Source organism: Lampris incognitus, chromosome 2, assembly GCF_029633865.1.
Source record: "Lampris incognitus isolate fLamInc1 chromosome 2, fLamInc1.hap2, whole genome shotgun sequence".
Classification (NCBI taxonomy): domain Eukaryota; kingdom Metazoa; phylum Chordata; class Actinopteri; order Lampriformes; family Lampridae; genus Lampris; species Lampris incognitus.
This window is the reverse complement of record NC_079212.1, coordinates 37,864,534-37,880,256: the sequence shown is the minus strand read 5'-3', so window position 1 is coordinate 37,880,256 and position 15,723 is coordinate 37,864,534. Positions and strand designations below refer to the sequence as shown.

Genomic DNA, 15,723 nt, shown 5'->3' with positions numbered 1-15,723 from the left:
TCGGTGGTGGTTGAAGTGAGTTACCCCCTTCAGTGTGAAGCACTTTGGGTAGTATCTAGATAAAGTGCTATATAAATGTAATCCATTATTATTACTACTACTTGTGTTTTCCCTGTTGAATAAGTCAGCTTGACTCTAACCTACTAACCGCGTGGGGGGGTGTCCCATCTTACCGAGGTTGTCATACTTTCCACATAAACCTTCCTCTGCTTTCAGTGTACAGTAAGTACATGAGAGGAGAGGATGGGAGATGGGTGTAGGAAGAGAGGGAAAACAAGAGCAAATAGACAAACAGGAAAAGAGAGGCGGACAGAGGAGAACCATTAAAGATGATGGAAAAAGTAGAAAACAAAGCAGAAGGAGAGGGTGAAGTAAAGACAAGAGGAGAAGGTGGGGTGGGGTGGGAAGAGGATATAATCACAGCACATGTTTTTAACATCACGTCCTGCTGGCCGGTAAATCTCCATCACAGCGGTGATGATTACAGACAACCTCGCTCCTTCAGTAATGGCAGTGACATAACACCCAGAAATACACCATGACATGTTCCCTATGGCTCCTCGGGCTGACTGGGCGCAGCATCCATCAGTAACAGCAGGAAGCGCTCTGATTTTAGCTTCCTTTCTGCTTGTGTGCCCATGGGCAAGGCTTCTGACCCCAATTACTGAGTCCTGCATTCAAGTGACAGCCTCTGAAACTGCCCTGTCCCCCGGGGAAGAGAGGAGAAGACAGGAGAGACGACAGGAGAGAAGAGAAGAAAGAAGGGATAAGGAAAGCGGGGGGGGGTTGAAAAAGACAAACAGAAAGGAAAGACAAATAGAGAAGATAAAGAATGGAACATGAGTGGGGAGGGGGGGAGGATGACAGAAAGATAAGAAGGTGAGCAGGAGGAAGGAGAGGCACGAGGAGAGCAAAACCTGGGTAAGGTGATAGATGAGAAAAAGGGAAGGGAGTGGAGAAAAGAAAAGGGCAGGGTGCGAACTACAGGGGAGCACCCTGTCTTAATGAGACATGAGCACCCCGGAAAACATGATTTATGAAATTTTGGGGGGGTCTCTAAAATACAATATGCTATTTTTTTTTGGTTTGGATTTTTTCCCCCTTTTTCTCAATAATTATCCCACTCTTCCGAGCCGTCCCCGTCACTGCCCAATGCCCTCTGCCGATCCAGGGAGGGCTGCAGACTACCACATGCCTCCTCTGATAAACGTGGAGTCGCCAGCCGCTTCTTTTCACCTGACAGAGAGGAGTTTCCCCAGGGGGACGTAGCACGTGGGATCACGCTATTCCCCCCTCCCCCCTACACAGGCAACCCGACCGACCAGAGGAGGTGCTAGTGCAGCGACCAGGACACATACCCACATCCGGCTTCCCACCCACAGACACAGACAATTGTATCTACAGGGACGCCCGACCAAGCTGGAGGCAACACGGGGATTCGAACCGGCGATCCCTATGTTGGCAGGCAATGGAATAGACAACCACGCCACCTCAGCGCCTCCAATATGCTATTTTTGCCATGCATTTTTATTTTTCTATATCACCATAATCATGGGCCATGCATTAAAATTAGGCTATTACTGATGTATGATTCATGCACGAGGGTGGTTCATCACTAATTCAGTTTAATAAAGATACCAGCATGCATGCTGTTCCTGCCACCACCATCAAAGCGTGGCAGCGCAATAACTCACTTTAACTCAAAGATAAAAAAAAAAAAACTTTCTTACACTCAGTCTGCACACCAAGTCACCGTTATTCATTCCTCTGTTTTGTAGTCAGCATACAGGTATTTCAACAAGAAAACAAGGATGCTTACTCGCAAATTTTGGACTTACCAAAAAAAATCCGAGCCAAACGACTCTAAAGATCAACTAGAGCCAGAGGCATCTGCTACCTCAAATGTTAGCTTGATGACAACCGACAGTGATGCTACACCTGCTGGGACTGCTGTCAGCACAAACCACCATGTGGTCATTAACTGATTATTATGTGCTGACATAAAGCCAGTAGGCCTACATGTTTGCAGCTATGACTGTTTCTTTGCAACAAAAGTCACAGTCAGTCCTCTCTTTGAGGCACGTACAAGCCCCTCCGGGTTAGAATAAAAAAAGTGAGCCATGGTATAGTTCACACACAGCAAAAGGGGACATACATAGACAGGAACAAACACTGAATTGGAGAGAAGAGGCGAGGAGGGAGGAGTGGTAGAGCACACTGAGGATGTGAGTGACACTGTTTTGGAGTGGGATTGGACTAATAAAAAATAATGATGGGATTAGCTCATAGCTAGAGGCTACACCTACTTCAATAACTAACTACCAGACCTCCTGTCCCCTTCTAGCGCCACTATATATTAGGAAGCCTGGCGCCAAAATACCTCTGGCAATGACTGCAAGTGAGTTTGTTTGTGTGTGTGTGTGTGTGTGTGTGTGTGTGTGTGTTAAGGTGTTTTTCCTACCAATGTGAAACATGTTTTACAGGGCCTTCGACCCATATCTGAAACCGTGCTGCTCTCAGACAGTACTGTTTTCGTGTGATGCTGAGGGTGGATGCAGAGTGGAAGTAATGACTTGTACTGTCACATGCTTGTTAAGCAGCTGTCAGCAGCTTCAGTGAATGAAGTCCATTTAGCTTCACTTCACTTTGTTTACTTCACTGTACACCACTGGAACAGGGCAAACACTGAATCTTTTAGAACTGGGTGAGGAAATGTATAGGTTTGAAGCAGGTTGGTGCTAAAATATGTAAGGGTGGCAATCTATTCCGTTGTCTACCAACACAGGGATCGCCGGTTCGAATCCTCGTGTTACCTCCGGCTTGGTCGAGCATCCCTACAAACACAATTGGCCGTGTCTGCGGGCGAGAAGCCGGATGTGGGTATGTGTCCTGGTCGCTGCACTAGCGCCTCCTTTACACTGCTCGCACAATTATTAGGCAAGTTGTATTTTTGACGATTAACTTTATTTTTTAACAACTACAGTGCTTTCGCTCAATCCAAAATGTTAATAAAGCTCAAACCTGAATATTTAAGGAAGTAAAAGTCAAGTTTTGTCTTTCTTAAGAGAATATCTCAGTGGGCACAATTATTTGGCAAATATTGGTGCACAGAATTATTAGGCAACTAAATGAAAAACGAATATTTTCCCATCTCACTTGTTTATTTTCATCTGTTAAAGTGAAAATAATGAACAAACAACTGAAAATTTACAAATAATCATTTCTAACATTTCCACAAAAAAAATCAGTGACCAATATAGCCACCCTTCTTTTCAATAACCGTCACAAGCCTTCCATCCATTGAGTCTGTCAATTTCTTTATCTGTTGACAATCAACTTTTTGTGCAGCAGAAACCACAGCCTCCCAGACACTGTTCAGAGGTGTACTGTTTTCCTTCATGGTAAATCTCCCATTTAAGAAGAGCCCACAAGTTCTCAATAGGGTTTAAGTCAGGTGAGGAAGGGGGCCATGTCATTTTCCTGTCATCTTTAAGGCCTTTACTGGCAAGCCATGCAGTGGAATACATTGGTGCATGTGATGGATCTTGTCCTGCATAAAAACCATGGTCTTCTTGAAAGATGCAGGCTTTTTTCTCTGCCACTGCTTGAAGAAAGTGTCCTCTAAAAACTGGCAGTAGTTCTGGGAGTTGATTTTAAGTTCATCTTCAACCCGAAAAGGTCCAACTAGCTCATCTCAGAGGCATAGCCCCTAGTGTCCGCCACAGTATCATTAAAGATGAGCTAGTTGGACCTTATTGGTCAAAAATACAACTTGCCTAATAATTGTGCACGTGGTGTAGTCGGTCAGGGTGCCTATTTGGGGGGGAGGGGAACTAGGGGAAATAGTGTGATCCTTCCACTTGCTACATCCCCCTGGCGAAACTGCTCACTGTCAGGTGAGGAGAAGGAGAAGTGGCTGGCGACTCCACATGTATCGGAGGAGGCATGTGGTAGTCTGCAGCCCTCCCCGGATCGGCAGAGAGGGTGGAGCAGCGACCAGGACGGCTCGGAAGAGTGGGGTAATTGGCCGGGTACAACTGGGGCGAAAAATTGGGACAAATGTAAAAAAAAAAGCAAAAACTTTCAGAAAATCCTCCCCGGATTAAAAAAAAAAGTTTGTAAAGAAACTAAAATAATACAAAAAAAATTCCATTTTTGTCTTATTTCAACTCTTATGAGATACAGAAAAACACCGTAACTGCTTTATTCCTTTGTCTCCGTCAACCGATTCAGCTGCATCCTGCCTTGTGATCTGGGGTTTTCACGGTTTGTAATTTCATTTTTTCCTCTCCGGGTTTACGTCGATGTGATAGGTTTGCAGCTTTTCTAGTTTTCCTCGACACTCTTTCAGCTCATTTTCAATCTTTTATGTTTTCTTCTTCTCCTTCCTGTTGTCTTTCTGGGGTGTTTGACATTTTAATCAACATGTATTTCATCAGCCTCAGTATTGCTTCTGGTTGTGGGAATAAACTACACTAGGTTTACTCTAACGTGGCGTTTACATGTAGGCGTTGAACAACGGTTGTACCGTGCATGCTGGGGAAGGGGTCCACGGCAGTGGTACGCAGCAGGTTGAAGAAAACAGCCACGGAAACATGGCGACAGCCTCGTCTTTGGATCCACCAACAAACACACATTAACTATGGATGTGCTCCAAGGGAAACTATACGAAATACCTACTTGAGCGGCGGTTTGGAGCGGCCAGCTGTCCAAGCATCACGAGTCCTGCTAGAGTTGCAGTACTCTACTTTTCTAATGTACAAATCTGGTTGAGCCTCCACGAAACTGAGCAGCCGCTCAAGTGTCCACACTGCCTCAATAAACCTACATATGGCTTGTTACTCGGTTCTGCATCTCAGTGAAAATGGGGAAAATTGAACTCTTGACAGGACGTTCAGCTGGACCTGGTCGCTGGTGATGGTTGAATTTTCCGTCACCGCCCCGATAGTCTGACTCAGCAAACGTGAACTTCTGTAATACAATTCCCGTTCGTGCCGAGTCTGCCGGCTCGTTCAGTCAGTGTTTTGCTTCTTCCCGTTTTCTTTGTATTGCCATTTTCATCGCACACTGGTGAGCATCGCACAAGCGCTCGACAACTCTGATTGGTTTAAGAAATAGAAACAACCCAAAATGAATTTTTCATCTGTGGCAATGGGTTCTGCCATACCTTTTTTCCTGTGCTGCCTCCACGCCAGTGGGGAGACGGGTCTGGCTAAGTCAGACTACTTCCCAACTGAAAAAGATATTACATCTAGTTTGCCCTCCACCATCATAACACCAGATACGGAGCGGCCAAACTTTGATTGGGTTTTGTTTGGAGAGAAAAAAGCGCCGGCCACCCCGGGCCAAAACCCATTTCAGAAGATTCAACACCTGATTCAGGGTAAAGCACGGCCAGGGAAATTCAATGAAACGAAAGAACAGAATATGGTAAAGAGAAAGAATGAGGAATAAAGAATAGGAGAGAGAGAGAGAGAGAGAGAGAGAGAGAGAGAGAGAGAGAGAGAGAGAGAGAGAGAGAGAGAGAGAGAGAGAGAGAGAGAAAGGAATAAAGAATGAGAGAGAGAGATGTGATGCAACGACAGCGAGGCAGAGAGAGAGTGAAAGAGAGATGGCAAGTGACAAATACTATATAGGAGAAGAGAAGGAGAGAGCGAGAGAATGGTGGAAAGGGAAAGGATGAGTGGGAGAATGGTGGAGGTGGTGAGTGTATATTATGGAGACAGACAGACAGACAGAAAGAAGGAGAGATGGAAAAACAGACAGAGACAGAGAGAAAGAAAAAAACAGATGCTTGTTTGCATAATACAAAGACCTTAGAATAATTCAAATGAAAGAAAAAAAGGTATTTGTATTATTTGTAAGGTGCTTTGAGTGGCTGTTGCAGCTAGAAAAGCGCTATATAAAACACAACTTGATTGACTGATTAAATAAAATCTGTGTGTTATCCGTCTTTCCTTTTTTGGGTGGACTTCTCATCTAACTCTAATTTACAATCCCTGCACACAAGTATGGTAAAGTTTCCATGGCTGCCAAATATCAAAACCACCATCTAAAACACACACACACACACACACACACACACACACACACACATAACACAAATTAAGATACATGATGCCATGTTCTCTCATGCATTCGCATATTAAATTAAGAGCTCTTAAAAAGAAGACAGGTAGACAGAGACATGTGGCGCCACACATATGCCCGCCTGCGCACACACACACACACACACACACACACACACACACACACACACACACACAGCCCTGTGACTGCTACCACATTCTCAACAGGAAAACCTTTTTTGTCGTGTGTGTGTGTGTGTGTGTGTGTGTGTGTGTGTGTGTGTGTGTGTGTGTGTGTGTGTGTGTGTGTGTAAGAATGTCTGTAGTCTTTATAGATGTGTATGCGAGTGTGAGCTTGTCTTTCAGGATACAAAAACCTGAAACCACCTACCTTGTGGGGACATTTTATGGGTGAGGATAAGGGTCTATTTTAGGGCTAGGATTTAGGTTTATGGTTAAGGTTAGAATTAGGATTAGGTTAAATTAGGGTAAGGGTTAAGGTTAGGATTAGGTTTAGGTTAAATTAGGGTTAAGGGCTAGGGAATCAATGTAGTCAATTAGGGATCCCCACAAGTATAGGGTGACGTGGTGTGTGTGTGTGTGTGTGTGTGTGTGTGTGTGTGTGTGTGTGTGTGTGTGTGTGTACACACCTGCGTGTTAGCTTAGGACAAACTTACTGTTATGTTCTAGCTCTACCTCCACATCTCCCAAGACCATGGCCGGGACACCAATGGCAGATGCCAACACCCACACACAGATGTTGACCACCTGAAGAAGACACAGGAACAACACTGCATCAGATCATATATTACATCAACATCTATACCGCAGAAGATGTGACGTTGTTGTGACCAACAAGCAGTTATGGCAGATGAAGTTTGTAAAACACCTTTCAGACAGATGCTATATCCCCGATAGCTGAAACCGAAGTTGAATTATGTGTTTTTGTTTGGTGTTGGGGAGAGGGCTGTCACAGCAGCACCACATGTGACGTTGCTACTCTCTTTCAGCTATAATATAATGGATCTCTGTGGCTACCTTCACAAAGGTAGTGAATAGGACTGATAACCATATTTACTAACGAGAGTACATCTGTACATATTACAGTAATTGTACATATTACAGCAGAGTGGAATGAAATGAGCACTGTCTGTACACAGAGTCAATTCCCATAGCCAATATTTTTTCTCCACAGCCAATTACCCCACTATTCCGAGCTGTCACGGTCGCTACTCCACCCCGTCTGCCAATCCAGGGAGGGCTGCAGACTACCACATGCCTCCTCCGATACATGTGGAGTCGTCAGCCGCTTCTTTTCGTCTGACAGTGAGGACTTTCGCCAGGGGGACGTAGCGCATGGGAGGATCATGCTATTCCCCCAGTCCCCCCAGAACAGGCGCCCCGACCGACCGACCGACCAGAGGAGGCGCTAGTGCAGCGACCAGGACACATACCCACATCCGCCTTCGCACCCGCAGACACGGCCCATTGTGTCTGTAGGGACGCCTGACCATGCCGGAGGTAACACGGGGATTCGAACCGGTGATCCCCGTGTTGGTAGGCAACGGAATAGACCGCCATGCCACGCAGACGCCTCCCATAGCCAATCTTGAGGTAGCCATTAATAATGGCTGTAACTACAACAGTGTTTAGTACACACCAAATATAACAGCTTCAGCTGCTCAAGGAAGCATCCTTATCTCTCTTGACCAATCAAACAGCTAGAGACGATTTAGTCGTCAGGCTGTGCTAAGTCGACAGCGTGATCAATGTCGGATGCTAGTGTTGTTGATGAATTTAACACTTAAAAGCGAAGAGCTTAGTGGTATAGTGCAGCCACTGGGTCAACCCCAGATCACAAAACTGGTGGGAGCAACTTGGTGAGAAGACAACAGCCGGGTTGAAAATGTTCGGATGACACGGCACTTTTTTCTTTATCTATGTGTTACCGGCACCCTACAAGGGGAAACACAACACACACATCAGACAGGCTTTAATAACAATATAATACATAGCACTTTTCTAGACACCCAAAGTGCTTCACAGTGAAGGGGGTAACTCATTTCAACCACCACCAATGTGTAGCACCCACCTGGGTGATGCACGGCAGCCATGTTGCACCAGAACGCTCACCACACATCAGCTTGAGGTGGAGAGGGAGGACTCATTGAGCCAATTACATGGGGGGATGATTAGGTGGCCAGATGGAGAGAGCCAGGTTGGGAATTTTGCCAGGACACCGGGGGACCCGCTAGTCTTTGCGACAAGTGCCATGGGACCTTTAATGACCACATTGAGTCAGGACCTCGGTTTAATGTCTCACCCAAAGGATGGTATCTCTTACAACACAGTGTCCCCATCACTGCACTGGGGCATGGGGATTTGATTTTTGTCGTTTTTATTAGGACCAGAGGGAAGACTGTCCCCTACTGGCCCACCAACACCACTTCCAGCAGCAACTCAGTTTTCCTGGGAGTTTTCCTATCCAAGTACTAGCCAAGCCCATACCTGCTTAGCTTCCATCATTTGGCAGAGCCAGGATACATGTTGGTATGGCTGCCGGGTTTGAGGTGTTTGGGTGCACTCATTGAGTACCACACCATTTCTCATGCAATGGCATGGCCAACTATTAGTTGTCCCTGGCTATTCTGGTACAAACTGTAGAAATCAACCATCTCTGCACTCAACCTCAGTAGCGACTAACTTGAAACTGTCCAGTAGGGACTTTGGTTATGGACTGTGGTTTTCCTTCTCTATCATAACCAACCTGTGTTTAACTTCACCGCTGTAACACTCCCATGAGGAACTACAAATGTATTTGGCCACTGTGTGAGTATAGCCAGTGATTCAGAGCGGTCAAAAACCAATTCAGTTGCCAGTATGACCACGGGTGTCAGTAAATCAAACAAAAAATTATGAAAATATGATGCGATTTAGAGCTAAACCTTCCTCATAAGACCCTTAAGTCAAGCCAAGTCAAGACAAATTTTCTAGGTGGCGGAGGAGGGAAAAGGGGTGAAATGTACAAGTATTGTATTATCTTCTGTTGATGTTCAATAAAAAAACAATTGTTCACAACGAGACACATTTTATTTGTATAGCCTAAATCGTAATTCAGTCCCACAAGGCTTTAAAAACACATTACCATCTCCAACAGATAAAAACAGAATAGGTGCGATGAACAATATCCCTCCCCTTAGACTCTCGATTCAGATGAGGAGAAACTCCACAGGAAAAAGAAAAACAAACATATATCTAAAACTTTGTTTAAAGAAACACTCTACTGTAGGGAAAGTGCTCAAAAAAATATAAAAATGCCTTTTCAAAGTTTACAGCTCGAGGTTGCTTAACAATAGCTATTATCAACATAATTACCAACACATGCGACAACAATCATAACATGATAACATAACAACAATAACAAGACAACAACAGAACAACTAAGCACAAGTTGCAGATCCAGGATGACAACAAACATGGCTGCTAACACAAAAGCTGATGAAAATAATAATAATAATAATAATAGATTACATTTATATGGTACAACACATCTGCTGATGATGCATTGTCTACTTTCAGTTGTGTTTGGCAGCTGATTTCAAAGTAACACCGAAAATACAATCATGTGTAGATTAAAGTGACATGAATCCACTGCACAGGCTAAAGTGGGGGAGAGATGGGGTGGGGTGAAAACGTGATTTCCATGGAACATACAGCAACCATGTAAAGAATCGTGTAGCTCAGGGGTGGCTAACCAAGTGCCATGGAGAGCCATGTGTATGCAGGTTTTCATTCCAGTCCGACTCCACACCAGGGGATTTCACTAATACATTCTTCCTCTTTGGCTAAAGGGTTGCTAATCAGTGAAATCCCCTGGTGTGGAGTCCGGCTGGAATGAAAACCTGCATACACATGGCTCTCCATGGCACATGGTTAGCCACCCCTGTATTAGAGGCGTTACACTGCCAATATCCATGTACACGCAATAATCAAAATATTGGTATGAACTGATAACTCTTAATAATGTAAATGGGCTTGATGGTACACTGCACTGATGCTGATAAGTGAGCATCCCTGATCACTCCAATGCAAACTGGGAGCGAGGATTCAGTGGGAGTTCTCCTTCATACAGTCCAGTCATTTGACTCCAGGCATGATAATCCATTGATCATGAAGATGAAATCAACGTATTTACGGGGTCAAGGTAGCCAGCGGCATCAGCTAACAATTACCTTGGCTTTGTGAGGCGTCCTCATGTCCAAGGCTTTGACCGGGTGGGCAGACGGCGATGTATCGGTCCATGCTCATCACCGTCAGGGTGAAGGTGCTGGTGAACATGTTGTAGTAGTCTATAATAGACACCACTGCCTTGCACAGTGTGTTACCAAACGGCCAGAAACCCAGGAACACATCAGTACCCTGTAAAGAGGTGCAGAGCCGGACATTTTCCCATGCTACTAAAACATTCAGTGGGGTTTTATGGTGTCTCGTAAAGGGGGGTCTCTCATCAAAGCCTGGTTTCTCACACAGATAAGGCCATGCATGTGGACTTAAGCCTTATCACGGCATTCTGGGTTCAGGTCCATTTTAGGACCTTTACTGCATCTCTTCCCCTCGCTATCTTAACACTAAATTTCATGTTAATAAAAACTCAGTTGTTTAAAACAATTTACAGTGGGAGCCATTTTGGTAGTCTCTAGTTATTCTGCTTTAGTGCTGTTTAAAAATAATAGCCACAGAGGTCCCAGACAAATGTTTAATTATTGATTTTGTATTTCATTTGTTATGAAATTGTTTATTTGATACTTTTAAGGGGGGAATTTTATTAATACCAACTTGCAGTTTACTTCAACTACTAATCAACAGTTTTTGATACTAGTAACCTGTATGTTCATCAGTAAAATGGAGTGTAGGTTATTTTTCAATGGTTTCCTTGCCCACAGCACACTGACTATAAGCCCAGTAAATACTAGCTGTAGTGTGGACCGTTTCAATCTTTAATGCTGCACTGTTGCTGCTTTTTTTTTTTCCTGCTTGCTGCTACACAATTCAACTTCCCTACGGGGTTAATAAAAATATTTATCTTGGTTGTCATCTATTTTTCATTAGTACCGTTTACTGCAGAAGAGCATTTTTCACAAGCAGCGATTGACTCGATAATCAGTCATTTATTGTTGTTCATGTTATTGTTAAACGACCTAAGAAAATGGGAAAACAAAAATAGACAAAACAGAGAGGTACCAAAATGTACAAATGATGCAACACATTATACAAACAAGTGCATCATTCCCCACCTGGAAGGGTAAAGTTGCCAAGACCAGGGAGTCTGCTAGGGCCAGGTGAAAATGTAGATGTTTGTGGCCGTCTTCATCTTCTTTGTGTATCTGAAATAAGGGAGTGGGTGGGGGTTGGGCAGAGAGGCAGACAGAGAGAGAGAGAGGAAGAAAGGGTGAGAGGAAGGAGGGAAAAAGAGAGGGAGGAAAGAGACCGAGAAGTCAATATAGGTCTCTCTCTCACACACACACACACACACACACACACACACACACACACACACACACACACACACACACACACACACACCCCATTACATTTAGAGCCAGATGAAGACTCAACATGGTTTACTGTACATGGTTAGCAGCAGAGCTCAGTTTATTTACAGCAGTTGCTCTCAATCAGGTCCTCAGGTACCACCCATGCTGCTGGTTTTCGGTTCTTTACATTAACCTGTTCTGTCGGGCATTCCAGCCATGTTATCACAACAGGTGAATGTTAACTACCTGATGGAAAACCAGCAGTAATGGGGCCCCCTGAGGACTGGCATGAGAACCACTGACTATCAGGGCTCTGGTTTCTGGACGGCACAAGACCGGCGGTAGTGCTAGCGCACAGGTGGTGACAATTTCACTGGCTGTAAAATGGGTTTTCTCTCGCCTGGGCGCGTTTGCCAATTTCCGGACTGGCCAGGACATCGCTTGTGCCGAAATGGGCGTGGGGGCGCAGGAGAGGGTGTGTCAGTCAAAATCAGGTGGCACAGGGCTGGTTTGGCATCAAATAAAACCAAATGTTATGCCTCCATGTCTTAGCGCAGACGTGTGATAGCTTCCGAGCTTTAGGCAAAGGTGCACCAAGACTTATCCAAAATCCCACCCATCACCTTTGTGCATGTTATGTTGGCCTAGTTAGTGAATAATTTAACTATGACTACTGTCCTAAGCCTTTGAATCTCAAAACAAAATATCTGCAAGTGTGTCATTGTCTTCCAACATAAAACATGGAAACCATGGTGACGGGGATTTCAACATTTCAATTAACCTCATTCAACCTGAAAGAACAAACTGATTGCGTGGGCTAACTGATCCGTGATCACAGCTGTTTAAGGTCTCCTGCCGTGTTCATAGAAAGCGCAGGAAAGACAGAAAGACGCTGATGAGAACGAAGACACGTTAAACGGTAGCCTGTCAAATAATCATGTTTGCGTGTTGTCTCATATCACACTGTGGTACACGCACTTGGTGACTCTGCACCTCCCGAACAAGGAAGGACACCAGTTTCCTCCTGGGAGAAGCTTTTCTGTCTTAGCCGGTCTGGACTTCCGCCATCCATTACGAAACCGGTAGTTCGCCATGACTGAGAGTGTGCAGCTTTTAAAGGGAATGAGAGCAGCTGATTTGATTGGCCATGATAGAAGACAGCCCCCACCCCCACTCCTACTGATAATTTATCCTTCTCATCCAACCCTTTTACAACTGCGCCTCTGTTGCCTCCGAGTACCACCAGCGCATCATGTCTCGAAATTAGCAAAAAAAGTATTGGCCACCCCTTAGATCGACTTGTGCCGTGAACTGGCGCCAGTGCCTTCGACTGCACTATGACGGGGAAACTACAGCCCACGGTGTGTTGTGTATTCTGTGGGATGCATAGATCCTCACAAGGAGAGGCACTTGTATTGCTCAGTAATCATGTCCTATTTGGTGGACATGTGACATTTGATGGAAACTTGATCGAAAGGGCATCCCAGTTTCATGGGTGGTCCCAGTAGGGTAGAACCCCTTGACCTGATGTGTCTGTGCCATTGATCTACACAGGGAATATAACCCCCGGCCTAACCCCTTCCCATACCCTCTTCATCCTTTCTCTCCATCCCCCCTTTCTTTCCATCTTTCTCACTCTCCTCTCTATCTGTATGCCCCCCCCCCCCCGTTTCCTCTCCCCAGCCCTTCTCCCCTCAGCGAACAGGGGGTCTTGGAGTCACTCAAATGCCCACAGTAAACTCTCTCTGCAGTCTCTCTCTCGCTCTCATTCTACCCCTCTCTCTCTCTCCTCTCGCTGCATTCAGAGGTCCTTCAGGCAGGCTGCAGTCTTCACAGAGAATATTTTATGTCTCTTCTGTTCCCCTGTCTATTTACATCTGGGACCTCATCTACAGTACACAACATTCTCCCACACCCACGCCAGCCACTCTCTTGGCTGTTGGTCTGTCTCTTATCTCTGGCGTGCTCTCTGTCCGTGTCTCTCAAAGTCACTTTCTCCCTGGTTCATTCTCTCTGTTGGTCCATGTATTGTCTTTTATTTTCTTTCTTCTTCTTCTTCTTCTTCTTCTTCTCTCTCTCTCTCTCTCTCTCTCTCTCTCTCTCTCTCTCTCTCTCTCTCTCTCTCTCTCTCTCTCTCTCTCTCTCTCTCTCTCTCTCTCTCTCTCTCTCTCTCTCTCTCTCTCTCTCTCTCTCTCTCTCTCTCACTCTCTCTTCAATTGAAACTGCTCCCTTACTATTCTTTCTTTGAAATTACACTAGCTGTTGCAATGCAGCTTTTATCATCAAATCACACACTGAGCTATCAGGCCAAACAACAATCATATTCTAGTCACACAGCTATCAGACCCTTGGAATTGTATATTGAAGTTGGAGGAATGACATTGTTACTTTAATTATAGAGTCCTGATGCAAACCAGCTACAACATGAGCAGTGGATAGAAAGCAGACAGTAGACAAGACTCAGATTAAAGAAAATCAGGACTAAGAGACGGAGAACCACCTATTTCAGCCTGCTGGAAAGACAGCACCATGACCACATTAAATCTGATCTTTAGAATCCGGTCTCAGAACTGCGAATTGAAAAGACAAGTGGAAACAGTGCCTCCATCCAAAGACCTGTCAAGTGCCTTTTTTTGCGGACAATTTCTGCCAGATGTTTCTTCCCGGCTGAAAGGTGATTCCTATCTTTCTCTCCCTCTCTTTCTCTTTACAAAGGTATTATCACAGTTTAATCATGAGCTCAGTGCTCATTTGGCAGGAGGAGAATGAGAGAGAAAGATGGACAGAGAGAGAGAAGCAGTTGGAGAGAAAGAAAAGATATACACTACCGTTCAAAAGTTTGGGATCACCCAAACAATTTCGTGTTTTCCATGAAAAGTCACACTTATTCACCACCATATGTTGTGAAATGAATAGAAAATAGAGTCAAGACATTGACAAGGTTAGAAATAATGATTTGTATTTGAAATAAGATTTTTTTTACATCAAACTTTGCTTTCGTCAAAGAATCCTCCATTTGCAGCAATTACAGCATTGCAGACCTTTGGCATTCTAGCTGTTAATTTGTTGAGGTAATCTGGAGAAATTGCACCCCACGCTTCCAGAAGCAGCTCCCACAAGTTGGATTGGTTGGATGGGCACTTCTTTGAGCAGATTGAGTTTCTGGAGCATCACATTTGTGGGGTCAATTAAACGCTCAAAATGGCCAGAAAAAGAGAACTTTCATCTGAAACTCGACAGTCTATTCTTGTTCTTAGAAATGAAGGCTATTCCATGCGAGAAATTGCTAAGAAATTGAAGATTTCCTACACCGGTGTGTACTACTCCCTTCAGAGGACAGCAAAAACAGGCTCTAACAGGTACTATTTAATGAAGATGCCAGTTGGGGACCTGTGAGGCGTCTGTTTCTCAAACTAGAGACTCTAATGTACTTATCTTCTTGCTCAGTTGTGCAACGCGGCCTCCCACTTCTTTTTCTACTCTGGTTAGAGCCTGTTTGTGCTGTCCTCTGAAGGGAGTAGTACACACCGGTGTAGGAAATCTTCAATTTCTTAGCAATTTCTCGCATGGAATAGCCTTCATTTCTAAGAACAAGAATAGACTGTCGAGTTTCAGATGAAAGTTCTCTTTTTCTGGCCATTTTGAGCGTTTAATTGACCCCACAAATGTGATGCTCCAGAAACTCAATCTGCTCAAAGAAGTGCCCATCCAACCAATCCAACTTGTGGGAGCTGCTTCTGGAAGCGTGGGGGTGCAATTTCTCCAGATTACCTCAACAAATTAACAGCTAGAATGCCAAAGGTCTGCAATGCTGTAATTGCTGCAAATGGAGGATTCTTTGACGAAAGCAAAGTTTGATGTAAAAAAAATCTTATTTCAAATACAAATCATTATTTCTAACCTTGTCAATGTCTTGACTCTATTTTCTATTCATTTCACAACATATGGTGGTGAATAAGTGTGACTTTTCATGGAAAACACAAAATTGTTTGGGTGATCCCAAACTTTTGAACAGTAGTGTATATATATACATAGAGAGGGAAAGGGACACTAAACTTGACATAAGACAATTCATTGATGCAGCACCGGAACAATCTGAGATAAACACGATGTCACGTCAT

The 15,723-nt window shown here is 44.5% G+C and overlaps 1 protein-coding gene across 1 annotated transcript in view; it reads right to left on the bottom strand.

Annotated features, from left to right (window-relative positions):
- Positions 1-15,723, bottom strand: part of oprl1 (opiate receptor-like 1) — a 145,910-nt gene that overhangs the window by 26,909 nt on the left and 103,278 nt on the right. Inside the window, 5 exon segments of the mRNA XM_056273251.1 lie at positions 6,746-6,836; positions 10,301-10,345; positions 10,347-10,487; positions 11,363-11,409; positions 11,412-11,452. Coding sequence (XP_056129226.1) covers positions 6,746-6,836; positions 10,301-10,345; positions 10,347-10,487; positions 11,363-11,409; positions 11,412-11,452 — 365 coding nt within the window.